The 17,880-nt window shown below is 40.1% G+C and overlaps 1 protein-coding gene across 2 annotated transcripts in view; it reads right to left on the reverse strand.

The window, feature by feature from the left end:
- Positions 1-9,612: 9,612 nt before the first annotated feature.
- Avl9 (AVL9 cell migration associated) overlaps positions 9,613-17,880 on the reverse strand; it is a 47,023-nt gene continuing 38,755 nt past the window's right edge. For both annotated transcript variants that reach the window (XM_051152302.1, XM_051152301.1), the window contains exons 13-16: positions 17,134-17,251; positions 14,557-14,610; positions 13,864-13,952; positions 9,613-10,324 (exon numbers count right to left, since the gene is read on the reverse strand). In XM_051152302.1, coding sequence (XP_051008259.1) covers positions 10,209-10,324; positions 13,864-13,952; positions 14,557-14,610; positions 17,134-17,251 — 377 coding nt within the window. In that variant the 3' untranslated portion in view covers positions 9,613-10,208. The remainder of the gene's footprint in view (positions 10,325-13,863; positions 13,953-14,556; positions 14,611-17,133; positions 17,252-17,880) is intronic.

The raw sequence follows: 17,880 nt of genomic DNA on the forward strand, positions 1-17,880 counted from the left end.
GAGCTCTCAAAAATTGTGATAAGGACACTGAAATATAGCTCTGTACAACTGATGGCTTCTGGATTGGGGGTGGATGGGGAAGGACTCAGTTTTATCTGAAGGGCTGGTCACCAGGAGTTTGAACATGTTCTACTGAGTATATGATTAACACAAATTAAACGTTTTTTGTTTCCTTTTTTTTTTTCTTTTTTTGGCAGGGGAGGGGGCAAGGGATGGGGGTGTTGGCAGCAGGTGGTCACAAGGTAGGGGCAAGGACCTGGGAGGTAAGGGTACATAATGTGAAATTCTAAAATAATCAATAAAAATATTATATTTGAGGGCCAGCATGATGGTTCAGCAGGTAAAAGTACTTGCAGCCAAGTCTGATGACCTTCTGAGTGTGATCACAAGAACTCACATGATGGATGAAGAGAACCAACTTCTCCAGTTTGTCTTCTGACCTTCACATGCATGCATTGGGATACACATAATCACACACACACACACACACACACACACACACACACACACACACACACACACACACTAAAAAAATTTTTTTAAAAAATAATTAAATGACCTGAGCTTAGGACAGAATTCCCAACAGTTTCCAAAACGGCCCTAAACACACTTGTGAAATTTGCACTCTGCATCTGTTCTCATCAATCATCTTTGAAAAACATTTAAGATGTTCAGTGTCTTGTAGTGTTACCTAATAAGCCAAGATTTATTTAAAAATAAGCATTCCTGAGCTGGGCAGCAGTGAGACATGCCTTTAATCCCAGCGTTCAAGGCAGAGGCAGGCAAATCTTTGAGTTTGGGGACAGCCTCATCTACGGAGGTAGTTTCAGAATAGCCAGGTATACATAGAGAAACACTGTCTTGAAAAACAAAAACAAACAAAAAAAACACACAAAAAAACCCAAAAAACAACAAACAAACAACATTAAAGGCATATCCTTCTCATTAGTATGCAAGTTCAGTTCTGTTTCATATTTAACTAGTGTCGCAATTAAACTATAATTTAATTATATTCTGTGGTACAATTATATACTGCATGATTAGTTTTCCCCCTCAAGTTGAAACAAGCTAGGGTCGTCTAGGAAGAGAAAACTTTGAGAAAATGCCCAGGCAGCTGGCCCTAGGCAGTATAAGCTGAGCAAGTCATAGACAGCAAAGGCAGGAAGCAGCATTCCTCCAAGGCCTGTCCTGATGGCCCTCCACACTGCACCTCATACTTAGCTGAAATAAACCCTTTCCTCCCCTACTCGTTTTTGGTCATGGTGTTTTATTAAAATAGAAGGCAAACTAAGACATATACCAAAAAATGTTATAAAATAAGTTTGTTTTTTTTATCAGTATTTGATTTATATACCTATTTTATATGCCTTTGTATCTGATAAACAGGCCTTTTAATGGGATATGACAAAGCCCCTCATATGCTCAAAATTAATATGTACTTATATAATGCTCACAGTAAAAGTAGAAGAAACGAAATTTGGAATTTTTTAGCCATTGAACAAAGCTCTGTGGAATTAGGCCTTGAGGTTTGTTTGTTTGTTTTGTTGTTGTTGTTGTTGTTGTTTTTTTTCCTGGCTGTCCTGGAACTCACTCTGTAGACCAGGCTGGCCTCACACTCAAACGTCTGCCTGCCTCTGCCTCCTGAGTGCTGGGGTGTGCTCCACCACTGCCCAACCTACTTTTTCTTTGTTACTTTACAATGCTGTTAGCAGCATTAGCACATTTGTACCATTTTATAGCCATCACTAACCATCTCTATAGATCTTGCAGCTTCCCCAACTAAATGAAGCTCTGTACCATATGTACTAATAATGCCTCACATCCCTTTCCCAAAGACCCTGGCAGCATCATTCTACTGACAGGTACCATGGATTTGACAGCTCCAGGAACCTTGTACACAGTAGTTTTTATGACCAGCTTATTTATGTCTTTTTTTTTTTTTTGAGACAGGGCATATGTATCCCTGGCTATCCTGGATTAAGCCTCGATGCTGAAGAGTATGAAATTAATTGAACCCAAACCATTTTCAATGTTAAGGATGAAAGTGAGGAAATTATCAATTTTAAAGACACTTTAGAAAGCAGAGCTTGCCATTTTAGTTCAGTGACAAGGCACCGACATCAGCTTCACTTTGCTGAGTCTATGGATGTTATCACAATGGCAGACGTGTAAGGTCACTTGGCAGAGGGGCACAGTGACCTAACGTCCCCACCATGCCCATCTCATAAGTTTCACTTCTCATCCTTCCTATGTAGGGGACCAAGGTCCTGGGACATACACCCAAGGCCACACTGCTGAGCACTAAGGAATGCTTATGCTTTTGTACACCTACAGAGTGTCCACAATGTCTGAAGTGGGGAATAAATGTACTTTAAAGGTTGTTGAAACACACACATGCATGTGTGCACATCTGAGATTAAAATTTTCCATTTTAATTCCTGTTAGTCCTGTAGTTTTTATTTTGTGAGACAGTATCTCATTATGTAGCCCAGGCTAGCCTTCAACTATTCTAATGACTCTGCTGCGCTGAGGTTATTGGTTTATATTACTACACCTGGCTTTCGCCTTGTGGTTTAAATAAAAGTACCAATTGTGGTGTCCAAAGTCTACCTGGGAATTTCCATCTCACAGGCACATGGCGAGAACAGATATTTATCCAGGGCAGAAGTTTCAGTTTCTAAATGGACGGATGCTATTGCACAAAGAACCAATTCAGGCCATGGCGGTTGGGAGTGATGCAACAGAATTGCCTTGGGGCTCTACAAAGTGCTCAGTGACTGCTTTCTGGGGCAGAGCTGGCTCAGGAAGGTGGGAAGGCTACTGTTCTTTTGTCCACTTCTCACTTTATCCCTGCTTAAAATAGGCTATGGATTAGGTTGGATAGAAGAATCCAGATGCTAGCTGTAGATGGACTTTTCACGATGGAACTAGCCCCCCCACCCCCACCCCCTGCTGGTGTAAAGCATGCAGAGTAAGTTTCTCCATTTGAGCCTATCAGTATGTGGCAGAGCCACATCTCTGGGATCTCTGGTCTGCTGGAGACAGTAGCTGGACCAGATGCTTTGGTCCTCACTATGATGTCCCCCATGCCTACAATGGCTTATAGCACCTTTTCATTAGCAGCCTTACCTTCTAACCATGGTGAAATTGAAAGAGCGGGGTTCTCAAAGTGACTGGATTTTGACTGAGAACAGAGTCATGGAAGTTTCGTTCTTGGGCTTATTGTGTTGGGGACACAGGTGATTTGACTTGGTTGGTGGGAAGCTGAGATTGGGCCAGTGAGAAAGGCTAGGGTAGTGGATGAGTTAGAGGCGGGCAGCAGAGAAGCACTGAGGCTGGTAATTTGGTGAAAGCAGAGATGGTGGTGACCAGCTCCTGAAGAAGCTCCGGGAGATGTTGCCTGCCCCTGCATTGTTACCTTTCAAATTGCTCCTATTCACCAGGCTGATGGGACTCTGCTTGCTCTGACCTGGCTTTATTTTCTAGTTTCCTTTCCTATCCGACCACGGTTCCCCTGAACATTTGAATTGTCCAGGACACACTGCTCCCTAGTCTTCATTTGTGGTGGTCTCATAGCTCTGGGGTCCTGAGTGTATTCCAAGTCCATCTTCAACTTCCTCCATGCAGAAACTCACAGCCTTTAGGTTGACTCGGGCCTGACCAACAGTTCCCACCCACTGGAAGGTTTTTGGCTCAGTACCCTGGCTCACAAGTCGGTATGCTCCACTCTCTGGTAACTGGCAGCCTAAGGCTGCAAGCTATCTTCAGCCAGAGATAGTGCATGTTACCATGCAATATGCAAGGCGCACAGCAGATCCTCAAAACTCCACAAAGAAGGCAGAAGTTAGTATGCAGCCTGAGGGACTCATTATGTGGCTATAGACTGTAAATGTAAATGCCAGATTCCTGGGGAAAATTGAGTCTCTAGTACAGTTAAAAGGTCCTCAAGGTTTGTGGCAGCCCAGGACAGTTTTGGAAGCGCTGGCCAGTTGTGTGACTATTTTTGTGGCCAGTTGTCTGACTTTGAGGAATCAGCCACTCAGAGCACCAAAACAGGGTTCCTTCACTCATTTCCAAGAAGTGGAGCTGACAAGACCTGAAACAAAATAAGAATATGGCTAAGTTAAATGTGAACCCTCAGCTAATACTTACTACTGTAAATCTATTGTTTTACTTAAAGGGTTCTCTTTAACTCTTACTCCAATCCTATCCGGCTCTCATGCTTTTGCATCAATGCACAGTAGTGAGAAGTGAGCTCCACAGTTCTTACCTGGAGAAATACGAAGCAACAAGATACACTATCCGTGTACATCTTGTATTCACATGGCTCTAAATAAGAAATTAGAGGTAGTACTGAATGGGGAAGACAAGACTAAGTAACTTCACCATCTTGGGGACAAGCAGTTTCGTAAGTAGAATACAAAGTCTCTTAAATGTAAGTGGGTAAATGTGACTAGATTAAGAGCTCTATCAGTGGGCTTAGCAGTTAGGACACATTACACTTGCAGAGGAGCAGAGTTCAGTTCTCAGCATCTGATTCAGATAACCACCTGTGACTCCAGCTCTGCAGGATTGGATTCTCTCTTCTGGCCTTCATGGACACGGCACTGTGAACACTGCCCCTCAACATACACATAATTAAAAAAATATATATATATATATATATATGTATATATATATATATATTTTTTTTTGGTTTTTTGAGACAAGGTCTCTCTGTGTAGCCTTGGCTGTCCTGGACTCGCTTTGGAGACCAGGCTGGCCTCGAACTCACAGCAATCCTCCTGCCTCTACCTCCTGAGTGCTGGGATTAAAGGCGTGCACCACCACGCCCAGCATAATTAAAAATAATTAAATGGAAAAAATAACAAGTCTCAAGACCAGACTGGCCTCAAACTCAGAGATCATCTGCCTCTGCCTCCTCGAGTGTTGGGATTACAGGCTGGCTAGACTAGGCAGCTCTTATCTGGGTGGGGACAAGGACTCAGATTGAGCAAGTCATAAGGAAGAGAAAGACAGTGGTGGTCATCTTGACATTTCCAAAACCCTTACAAGTCACATGAAAGAACACTTAGCCTTATACCATCACTCCCATGTCCCCAAGGAAGCGACATTTATCTGTTATTCCAAGAACTGTATCACAAAGGTCTTACTTTGTACAACAGTTATAAGGAAACCATGGTCCGCAGAAAACGTGCTTGGAATCCTCAGTGTAAGTTTTGAACCTTACCAGTCCAAATGGAGACACAGACCACCTTGGTGCAGTGTCCTACTTCCCTGGCTTTGTCCACGGGGGATTACATGACCAACCTCCTTAGCAGTTGTGTGGCATCATGCCTTCAGAGTTCCACAGATGCTATACGGGAGGGACTTTTCCTGCAGAGGTCACAGCTGGAAAGCTGAGGGTCCATCATAAGCAATGTCTGGAGGGCGCTAAATTGGGTGTCCAGTCCTTCAGCTCACCTATGTGCTGCTTTCTTGACAATGAAGAATGCACTGTTGCCCACTTGTGAAGGCCAGAAATTACATAGACAATACGCAGATAAGTCTAGGAGATCAACAGCATGTGTGCAAGAGAAAACAGGATAATTTTATTATCAGGTTTTGTTTAAAATAAAGGTACAATAGAAGCTCTACAGTTCAGCATGATTAGGCATGATTTATAGCTTGAATATGTTTTAAAAAACCAAAAACAAATGACAACAGAAACGAACCAGCACAAGCTACAAAGCTACTAGAGGAAAGAGAAGCCACATTTCTGATCAAATATGTGCTATAGCTAAACTTCCTTCAAAACTATTTTCAAACCATTAGGTGCCTTCACCAAGTCATTAACCAAATGATTGCAAAATTTAGAAACTGATGATCAAGTGGACTGAAACATGTAATGCTTAAACTTGTTTTTCCAGCTGTAAAATCACAGCATTTCAAGAAAATAAAATATTTTCTAAGCAGTTTTCTGAAAACTTCAATGACCTCTTCTGGCTCAGTACCTGACTTGAAATGTTCAAATGTTTATATTGCACATAAAAGAAACTTGAGCAGCATACTATGTGCGTGAGAAGCTGATGAAAAATAAGATTGGAAACCCTCTTAAATTTTGTTCCATTTACATGATTTAAATATATAGTTTTCTATATCTTTAATTAGTACAAGTAAAAAGGTAAATTTCTGAACAGCACAGAAATACAAATGTAGTTAAGAGTTTTACAAAATATATCCAACCCCTTAGACATGCACAATCTTTTAATATCCGAGTGTTATACTACACAAGGGAGCCAGTTTCTTTTTCATAATGTAGATAGGAAGTCATTTTTATGAAGTTATTTTATATGAAAAAATAAAGACACACATTGCTTTTGTTTCTGAAAAAAGTTTGTGGAATGTTGGACATTATGGAAAAACAATTCTAAAGTAATGAAGTCAAAAGACTTGGAATGAGAAAGTCGTAGCGGCACATTGTGTTATGAGGAATGATGGTCATTTTCACTTGATTCGGGGAGCATTCTGTCAGTTAAAGCTACAAGAGATGGCGTGGAGAGCCACAAATGTAGGGCCATTTCTCATTAAAGAATCAGAGTGTGTAAATGTTGCCAGTTCAGGAACCACAAGCATTGCCCAATACATTAGCAGGCGGGTGCACTAGCACCACAGGCAGAGCTAGCAGCTTCTGTGCTAACAGGCTGCCCTCTGTGTGTAGGTCAGGATGCTGGCCTGCAGACTTCCAAACTTATTACCACAGGAAGAAGTAGGGCCACTGGCTGTTACTTCTCACAAAACTTTCTCCACAGAATATATAGCTTCACTATAACCTGCCTACCAGGAAAAGATTGTTATAGCTTCACTTAGAAATGTAAGTAACAGATTACAATTCTAACTTCTTTCTAAACTCATGCCTTTGGTAGGTTAAATACTGATGTCAGAATACTCACATTCAGACTCTACATGTCCTGTTTCAGCCATGTAACACTTTCTCATTTTTGTTTTTCCTAATTTTCTTTTTATTTGAATTTCCAAAGAAAGCTATTCTAAAAAACCGTAAACAGTACAAAACTTGGAAAGCAGAAGGGCCGACGAAGTCCTGTCATGCGCTCTACTTTGCTGCCCAAGAAAGCCAACTGTTTTTAAAGCAAAAGGAGAGGATTGTTTTCAGGCTTCTGAGCTAGTGAGTCATGAATGGATCTGGGGATGGATAGTTCATATTGGCTATGAATCAGGTATGCATGTTCAATTCTTCTTCACCTCTGTCCCATGCAGCTTCAGAATTTATACCCATCTAGTCCAGACTCACAGCTTTCGTTTTCACCCGAGTCACTGTTGTCATGCTAGGAAAATAATGGGCTTCCTCAAAACCACCTGGACAGCAGTGTAGCTATTGTCAATGTCTGCATCATCTAAAGCTGAGAAACAGTGGTTGACTTTCACTCTCTCAGGTCAAATTATAAACACTCAGATCTTAGAAACAAAAGCACTGATGCTCACTAGAGAAAGTATGGTCTCCAACAGCCACAACTCTGCTGGTGGTAGTCGAAAGGCCAGAGTCAGTCTGTCTCACTGGAGCCTAAAATATAGACTTTACATGTGGTGTGGGTTCTCTGGGCTAGAGCTTTATCTTCTGTTCTCCATGACACTGGTTGCTGCAGTGGCCCTGCCAACAACAAAACAGTCTATAGTCTTGAAAAGGCAAGCTTTCCCCGAACCTGAAGGAAGTAGGTGTATGGTCTTTGATCATTCTAAGATGTTTTACATTCCAAAATAAGTTATTTTATGCTGAAAGACAATTAAGTAATCATTTTAAGAGTTAAGTTTTTAGTTACATTAAGAGTAGGTTCAGTTAAATATATATGCTCAAGCCTGGCACAGTGATGTGCTCTTATAATCCCAGCTATTGAGACAGAGGCAGGAGGCTGGCAATTTAGAGACTTGTGTGGTGTGGTAAGACTGTGAGACCCTACGCAGGTGGACTCATACACACTCAAATGGGGAATGTGATACAAAAGTAGAGTTAAATTTCATCTAACTTTTTTCCCCAAGTATATTTCAAGGTAAGTGTTGCATTGCTTCTGTTTAAGTGACTGACAGCAGACATTTCCCCAAGTCATATAAACCTGGTGTAAACTAAAGAAGAAATCTTTAAAATTACTGGCTAATGCAAGCAGGGTTCCCAGCAATGTCAACTACCATGGGTATATCATCATCTGCAGCCACATGGAATGATATCTAAGAATGAATTCTCAACAGTCTTAGTACAACATTGATTAAACTGCCTTTCACAGTTTTTGTGGCTTTACTTTCTTCTCTTTTCAAATACTTCTTGGCTGAAGCAAATTAATGATATTCTCCCTTTACCCAATCAATTTATAATTACTAGATTCTCTCAAGTTATTATGCTCAATTGGAAGTAGTTCCTCTTTTGTGGTTTTGTGTGAAAATCCAACTTGCAAAGTTAAAAAAAAAAAGAGGTTACGCCCTATGTTCTTTTCATAGTCCTTAGGGCATCTCATTAGGGATAAATGAAATATAATCAATGTCCTTAATTAGGCCCCTTATCTTCCCAATGCTTGTTAAATCTTATGTAGATATAATGGTCACTCCACATGCCTTCTGCTACTGAAAAGACAGTGTTCCCCACATGTACTCCCTGAGAACACGCATTCAGGATCCCATGAAAAGCAAATGGCAGTTATACATGACAAACACATGAACTCTAGCTGTGCACAAATGAGATATTGGCAAATTCATGCCTGCAGAAACATGAAACCAGCTGTCCTTCACCAAACAAGTGACTCATAGCATGGGTGTGAGCTCATTCTCTTGCTTCTTACTGTTCTTTCATCAGAGGTGTGTGTATGTGTGTGTGTGTGTGTGTGTGTGTGTGTGTGTGTGTGTGTGTGTGTGTGTGTGTGTGTGTGTGTAAAAGCATGTGCATGACATACTGCCCATGTGGAGGTTGGAGTATAATTTTTAAGAGTTGGTTCTTGCCTTCCACCTTGTTTTGAGGCAGGTCTTTCTTGTTTTTGCCAATTCACTGCACACCCCAGGCTAGCTGGCTTACAAGGCTCTAGAATATTCTCCTGACTCTGCCTTGCTTTTTATGTGCATTCCACAACTGGACCCAGGTTGTCAATGCTTGCACAGTTAGCACTTTTCCTCTCTAAATCATCTCCTTGGCCCACTTCTTGGTTTTCTAAATGTGAGCTAAGTTGAGGTTTATATTTAGCCTTTATTGATCACTTTGTTTTTCTTTAGAAGGTAGTAGAACTGACTAAAGGAGAATTTTCAATCAGGGAAGTAGAAAGGCCAAATGCTTTAAAAAGGCTCTATGCAGAACAAGACTAAGAAAAGGCCTGTAGATCTGTGCATATCTAATGAACAATCATTCACACGAAGAAACAAGGCACATCTTTTAGGTAACAAAGTGCTGACTGAGACTGCAACATAATTGGAGTTGATCAAGCTAGCATGTGGGTCATTGAAGAACTGCTCTACACATGTGCCAACCCTTCAGTACTACTGAGTGACCAATGCTGCTTCCCTGCGTGCTCACTGCCAGTAGGAGGGACGCACATGGCACCTCTGCTGCTTCACACCAATTTTGTCAGGAAGAAATTCATCTTATCCTCAGAGCTTTCCCCTCCTGACTTTCACAGCTCTGGGAAGAAATGAGCTGGGAAATATGTTTAGTGGGTAGAAGTCCCCTCCACGCCCCCGTAGAAGTTCACCTTAGAACTCAGCAAATAATATACACAGAAATGCATAGTCCCTACACTTTATAAGTACATTTTAGGGCTAACTCCAGAGAAAGTAAAATAGTAATATAACTTAATTTTAGTCAATATATATTACAATGACTAAGTGTTTAAACAGCAAAATAGAACAAAATATACATATGTAAAAATTCTTCTACGTAAACAAATGTACAGTCTCAGAACTTAATATTCTCTAGGTTCATTGTGTACATTAATTAGGCTCAGAATGAAGTAAAAGTAGTCAATTTAACCCCCAACCTGGAAAGCTATTTCTGCTATCGTTGTGATTTCATCTTTTCAGCATCCTGCAACATTCATTTAGACAGAGTGCAACCGTCCATGTAAACAGTTTGTTGTCTTGGTCCCTGGGTATGGACCCATGGTTAGAGGAGACCCTAGGAGCAGCAGATGGGAGGGAACATTACACCATAGAAAACAAAGCAGCTTCTGCCACTGGACTCAGGGCTTCCCGATGGGTGGCTCAGGAAGACTCTGAGGGGTAGACGTGGTAAAAGTAGATAGCCATGAAGACATGGCTGTCTTTGCACTGGAAAAAGCTCCTCCCACTGATTGGCCTGTGTGAGAAAGAAAAACAAAAGGAAAAATGTATGAGTTTAACAAAAGGTTTAATTTTTTGCATGATGGGAATGGAACTTAGGCAGGTCTTTTAATAATTAGCCACACCTCCAACCTATAGTTAATATTTTGTTAGACAATGAAAACCCAACAAACATGAAGAGGGCTGACTCACTAAAGCACAGTAAAATGTAGTTACTAACACAACACTTAAAATTTTAGTTCAAAATAATTTTTTTCCATGGGAATATCTTAAAGAAAACTGAGTAATGTCTTACCATAGGAGCCCACACTAGGCACTCTCTGGGAGTTAATAATACAATTTTATAATTACAGCGCTAGCAAACCTAACTGCAAATCAGAATTATCTGGAGAGCTTAAGAAGTCAAATATGGGGCTGCAGCGATGCCTCAGGAATTGAGACTGTTTACTGTTCTTCCAGAAGACCCAAGTTCACTTCCTAGCATCCCTATCAGGAGACTCTCAACTGCTTTTCACTCTAAGTGAGGGGAGTCAATGCCTTTGGCTTCCATGAGTACCCATACATATATGCATATACCCACACACATGCACATAGGCAGGCAGGCAGACAGAACACACACACACACACACACACACACACACACACACACACACACTCACACACACACACTCTCTCTCTCTACCTTAAATGCTAAGTAACTAGAAGAATAGCAGCACACTGGAAGAGGATCTAAAACCGCTGCATCAAACAAAGAAATAATAGAGCCATGTAGGTCTCACACCTTTGTTGTTTTAAAGAATATTTTCTCAGAAGTTGTTGTGAGTGTAAAATTACCTGAGTCCCTGTTATTAGAGAAAGGGCTGAAGAGACTTGTATTGTGGTTTAATTAGTGGCAGCAACAACACTGAAGCATAATGTAGCTGTCGTCCTATCTATGGTGTCACTTCCTACATTTGACTTCCCTTCCCTCTGAATAATATTCAGGTGTTAGGTGTTCAATGGAGTACGTTAGAAATGAATCATTCGTAAGTTTTAAATTTTAGGCTGTGCTGAGTAGTGATGGCACATCACACTTTCCAGCTCTGTTCCTACTCACATCTCCTTTTGTCTAACATATACATGCTTACATTCCTGCCTACTAGTCATCTGGTAGACAGCTGGTTATCAGACTGACTCTCGTGGTATGCTGGTTGATTTTTATTAACTTGACACAAATCTACACATATCTGGAAAGAGGGAATCTTAATTGAGAAAATGCTACTAGTAGATTGGCCTGTACGTAAATTTGTAGGGCCCAGCCACTGTGGGTGACTCCACCCCTGGGCAAATGGCCCTGATGGTATAAGAAAGCAGGCTGAGCAAGGCACTGAGCAAACCAGTAAGCAGTGTTCCTCCTTGGTCTTCAGGCCGCCTTCAATTCCTGCCTTGGCTTCTCACAATGAATATGTCTCAGGACACGTAAGGCAAACCAACCCCTCCAACTCCAAGTTGTTTTTGGTCACGGTCATCACAGCAATATAGCTCTAAGTTAGATTCCTGGTATTGCAGAATCAATGTTCCAATAACCCTAAGAGCAACAGCAGCGGAGCTGGCAATTTGAACTTGCCAAAGAAGAGCTGTAAAGTGATTTCTTTAAATGAAAGTGAGTCTTTTGAGGGATAGAATAAATTCATATAACTTTTACTAAAATACACTGTTATAACTCTCATTTGATTGTGGCTATTATTTCTGTGGTTAATTAACATGTAAATGTTTTATCACAGGTTGAACATGTAAAGAAATACTATGGCATGCCAATGCTTTTGAGTATTTTTTGTGGTTCTTGGAATAGATTTCTTTTGGGTAGGGGGAACACTACTGTAATGATTCATGTCTCCAATGAAGCTAAACTTTTCTATTAAAAATAAGAACTTAAAATAAATCAAATATGCTATTAAAAATAATTCAAAATAAATCAAATGTATAACCGTACAGAAATAAATGCTTATATATCAAATTCCATTTCTCTGGCAATACAATGAACCTAGAGGTAGGGCTATGTGTTCTGTGTCTTTTAAAATGAGTCCAGAGAGTTCTTTCACCACCTTACTACAGATGTAAGGAATGTTAGCTACCAAGAGTGCTATGAAGCACTGTTATACTGAGGCGTTCGAGTTTTGTTCAAAAAGGGTTAGTTAATAGTTATTTCTGTTATGGTCAAACATAAAATGTCCCCCATGGATTTATGAAATGCTGCATGGGCCTTTCATGTTGTATCTATTTCTGGTTCCGGTTCTAGCTCCAGCTCTCTGCCTCCTGATCTACTAGGATATAAGGAACAGCAGCTACATGCTCACACTGTTATGAATTCCACCATGACTTTGCCAACCTGATGAACTGTACCTCTTAAAACTGAAAGCCAAAGCAAAGTTCTCCCTTCAGCTGCTTCTGTTAGGTATGGTCTCAGAGTTGAGAAAAGTAACCAATATGGTCTCTAGGCTTGAAACTAGAACAAAACAAGAAGTTAAAAAAATACAGAACAGAGGGTCTGGGCACGGTGGTGCACACCTTTACCCCCAGTATTTGGGAGGTAGAAGCAGGCAGATATCTTTGAGTACAAGGACAGCCTGGTCTACATAACAAGTTCCCGAGTAGTCGGGAGTAAAAATGAGACTGTCTCAAAACAAACCCACCAACTAATACAAAGAAAAAAAAAAAAAAAGGTTGAAGAGAAAATAAAGAATTTATTTCAACATGGAAAAAATCTTCAAAAATTTTTGAGTGAAAAAAGTGGTATGTGCAGAAGAATATATGTACATGCTGTATTTATCAAGCTTTGGGTATCTGACTAGTACTGGCTTAAGATGAGTTGAAAAGTATTACCTCACTCACTACTTTCTGAAAGGTTTGTACAAAATTTATGTTCTTTCTTCATTAAATATCTAATAGAACTTCAGAGAGAAGTTTGTAACCTTAGCACCTGGGACACTGAGAGTCATGAGGGTTCAGAGTTTAAGGCTAATCTGGGCTACAAAGTGAGATCCTATCTTGACAAAAAAAAAAAAAAAAAAAAAAGAGGGAGGGCCAAATAAGAGAAGATAGGAAGAAGGGGGAGGTGAAGGAAGGAGGAAGAAGAGAAGGGAGAGAATTAAAAAGCAAACCAACATGGATGTGGATTAAATTAGAAGGTTTTAATTTCCTCAGCAGATCCAGAGCCATTCTGATTTTAAATTCCTTATTTATTAGTTTGTGTCTTTCAAAGAATTTGTCCATCTATGTTGTTAAGTCTGTTGACATAAAATTATTCACCAGCTTCCTTTGTCCTTTCAGCTGCTGTAAGTCTGCAGCAGTTATCACTGATTTCACTCCCAACGCTAGTTATCTGTGGTGCTTTTTACTCTTCTACTTACTTAGAAAACACAAATTACTTTCTTATTTTTAAAACTGAAAACATAAAAAGCCCTTTGTAATATTATGTGATTCACAAACCTCTACAACTTCACTTTAATGAACTGCACACTGAAGACAGAAAATGGATACATATGACAAGCAGCTCTTGCTGAGGGCGTGCCTTACCGACAGCTTTTCCTGTTTGCACCACATTCCGGCTGGTTGTGACCATGACATTGCCAATTTTTTTGCCACGTTCACTGTTCTGAACAGAACTAAGAAAAGAAATACAATTTTTAAAAATCTCAAATGTTTGAGAGCACCCACAACCAAGCCAGTTTATTTATTTATTTTTTTTTTGAGACAGGGTTTCTCTGTGTAGCCTTGGCTGTTCCAGATTTGCTTTGTAGACCAGGCTGGACTCGAACTTACAGTGGTCTGCCTGCCTCTGCCTGGGATTAAAGGCATGCGCCACCACGCCCAGCTCTACTACACCCAGCTTCACTCTATTACCATTCCAATTTAGTACTGAGAAAATAAAAAGCAAAATTATTCTGAATAAATTTTAGAACGTACTGAAAGAACACAGAAGTGAGCTAAGATCTGAGTATACAAAGATGTATGGTTACATCTCCTTGACAGACATGGCTTGCTGAGAGGATGTCATCAACATAAGGATGGCATGTCCTGGTATTATTTTATATTACTGAATATGGATAGAGTGTTTTCATTTTGAAATACAGACTGTTGAACTACAGAATGCTGTACATATTGGATTACTATTTGAAACACAAGTCCATCAAATAGAGAAACAAAATACCCAATTGGCAATATATAGCACATACTCAGAATAATTTCTTATTTTCTGTAAGTACTCACTGTGAGAATCTGAGTTTCATGTCTGACACGGAGTACTGGCCTTGAAAAGGATGGCTGTAAAATAAACCTTAAGATTAGATTATGAATACGTCATCAAAAAAGCTGTAAAGAACAGTCACATGAACTGAACTGTTAATAAACCTTTTGGAAGACACAAGTAGACAGTGCTCTGAAACTGACAGTGGGGTCCCACGCATCATTCCAAATCTGAACTCTAGAAGTGACTCAACAGTTCTGAGTTCTGTCTTCTTTCCTTGTGCAATGAACGAAGATAGTTAGAACTGGACACACATGCATCAGGGGATAGAAGTGCTAGTCCTGCCCTGATATAGGGTAAGAACCAAGCATCAACCCAACTTAGAAGAGCATCAGGGAATCACATGAGTAACTGCTTTAGACTACAGTCCTGACTGAACCTTGATCCTGGTCACCCTGTAAGTATGTGTCATTGGCCATAAAAATTTGCTAGTGAATCAGCAAAGTCTGTAGTTTATTAGAAAAGCAACTCAGAATGCAGAACTTAAAATAACACTATAGTTTTCTAAGAATTTCTACCACATCAAAGGAAAAATAGTTTATTAAAACCAAACCAAACCAAGTACATGACTAAGCAGAGTTATGATTAGAAGACAGGTCTATAAACAGTTCTTGTCTTATACTCCGGGTCCCTCTGTCCAGTGCTACAAAGTAAGAGAAATCCATAGCTACTTACAAAGTCCTAGTTTTTATGAATGACAGCAAAGTGCTCTGGGTCAAAGTAAGCATAGGAGGATTAATCTAATAAATCATACAATCATGCTGTGGTTGTAGGTGGTGTGTTGCCTGTCTAACATGTTCAAAGCTCCAAGTTCAGTATCAAACACTGAAAAATCACAAAAACATCCCCAGTCAATCATCTTTCCTGTTCCCAAAAAGGTGTGATTTCAGGGTTAGGATATGTTTGGTGTTTGGTAATTTAGAGGATTCTAAGGTAATTAGACAGATCTCAAGGGGATTAGTTTGGACTGTTTCAAATTATACGTCCTGATCATCAGTGAAGACTACAATTTCTTGTTTTTATTTATTTATTATTATACATACAGTACTCTGCCTGTGTGTATACCTTTAGGCCAGAAGAGGACACCAGATCTCATTACAGATGGTTGTGAGCCATCACATGGTTGCTGGGAACTGAACTCAGGACCTCTGAAAGAGCAGACAATGCTCTTAACCACCGAGCTATCTCTCCAGCCCAATTTCTTATTTAACATGGTAAAAATGTTTAAAATCTACTATCATCACTGCCTAATTACTACTCTAACTGGTCTCTTCGACATGCTCTTCTCCCTTTAGCATGTGCTATAACACCTAGCTATACTCCAGTCTGCTTGTCAACCCCTAGACCCTTACCTTAGTTTCTTTACACATTTTATAAAGATACCATTTTCTTTTGAATCTGTTCTAGCTAAGCCTATGCAACAGCATTAAGATCTGTAGAGTGGGTTCAAGTGAACAGCGTCAGGTGCAATGCTTGAGATGGTTCATATACTCGACAGCTGAGAATTAGGGTGACCCAGCTTGTAAGTAGAGCCATTTCAAGTATCCCTGGCAACCAGTTTCCATATGTTTCCCTCTATATGGCTCAGTATACAGACCTTGTACCTGGCAAGGCAGACTACTTCAAACTCTTAGTTCTTTCCTTTAATGGCATTAAAATGTAGTCTACTTTAAAATTGGTTTTAATAGGGCTGGAGAGATGGCTCAGAGGTTAAGAGCACTGTCTGCTCTTCAAAAGGTCCTGAGTTCAATTCCCAGCAACCACACGGTGGCTCACAACCATCTATAATGAGATCTGGTACCCTCTTCTGGCCTGCAGGTGTACATGTAAGCAGAATACTGTATGTATAATAAATAAATGTTTTTAATATATTCATATGACAATGTAGTTGGGGTTGAACCTATTCATTTTCTTTGAGAAATAATATAAAGATAATAGACTTGTCCAACAAATTGTCCTGAAACCACCTCCCCTACACAAATGCATCTAAAAATTGGTACTGTTTAATCTGTACATTGGACAGTGTATGTGTGGGTGGGGGGGATGTTTATCCTTTCTAACATAAATTACATTTCCACTTTAGATAAAAGCAATAAACTATAGCCCACAAATAACTTGGTGTTGAATGCAAAGTTGACTGTCCATTTCTCACCAAAAAATAAAAGTTCAAAGTACAGTGAAAATAGACAATGTATGCTCATATCATGAAAATAAACAATGTATGTTTGTATCATTAAAGATAATATTTCAAGCCGGGTGCAGTGGTGCACGTCTGTAATCCCAGCACCCTGGGAGGCAGAGGTATGCAGATCTCTGTGAGTTTGAGGCCAGCATGGTCAAAGGGAGTTCAAGGCAGCCAAGGATACACAGGGGAACCTTGTCATGGAATGGTAGTAAACATCTTTAATCTAAGCACTGGGAAGGCAGAGGCAGTGGCTCTGATCTACACAGTGAGTTCCAGGTTAGGCGCGGGCTACATAGTGAGACTTTCTTTGTAAAATGACCATTTTTCATCCCATCAGTCTAGAGGACGTGCTTACTTTGGATTTATCTCGGAAAGCGCTGGGTGCTTATTGCTGTTCCATACCCTGTAGTTGTGAGTATTCTTCCAGGCAGCAACAAAAGTTGTTCCATAGTCTGATAACATCTTTTCATTATCTGCCAAGTAGGTTGAAAAACGTTAAGCTGGATCATGGTCATCTGGGCATGCAGATTAATAACCATAAAGGGTAAAAGCATAGCTTTAAGTCCCACGCCCAGGGGACACAGCCTACAGATGTCAGCACATGTGGGTCTAGTTCCAGAAAGCCTGTTAAGAAGCTATGTAGTCTTTGGCATGTCACTTAATCTCGCAGAACTTCATTTTCTTAACTGGAAAATAAGAGGACTAAGGCAAAGGCTCTCTACAATGCCAAAATGTTTCCATGTTTTCCTTACCATGACAAGGATCATATTACTTATTAAACAAAAACTAGACTTGACAGTACGCAGACCTACTGGATTAAGCATAAAGTGGGGCCTTAGAATCTCTTCACAAATATCAGAAGAGGTTAAGAACGAGCAGATAAACTGCCTCTTTTACCATGTTTTCTTTGGGCTTTGTCTCATTATTTACTGCTTCATACTTGAGTATCCAAGCACTGTACTGTCAAAATACTTAACACAGGATTTTCACAGTAATGCTAAGTCTCTCTTGACTTTAAAGATACTGTGGGGAAGTGTCAATGAGCATTTCCTTTGCTTGGAGAGATAGAAAAGGTGGGAAACTGATTTAAGTAGCTATTGCC

The sequence above is a fragment of the Acomys russatus genome, chromosome 10, assembly GCF_903995435.1.
Source record: "Acomys russatus chromosome 10, mAcoRus1.1, whole genome shotgun sequence".
Taxonomy (NCBI): Eukaryota; Metazoa; Chordata; class Mammalia; order Rodentia; family Muridae; genus Acomys; species Acomys russatus.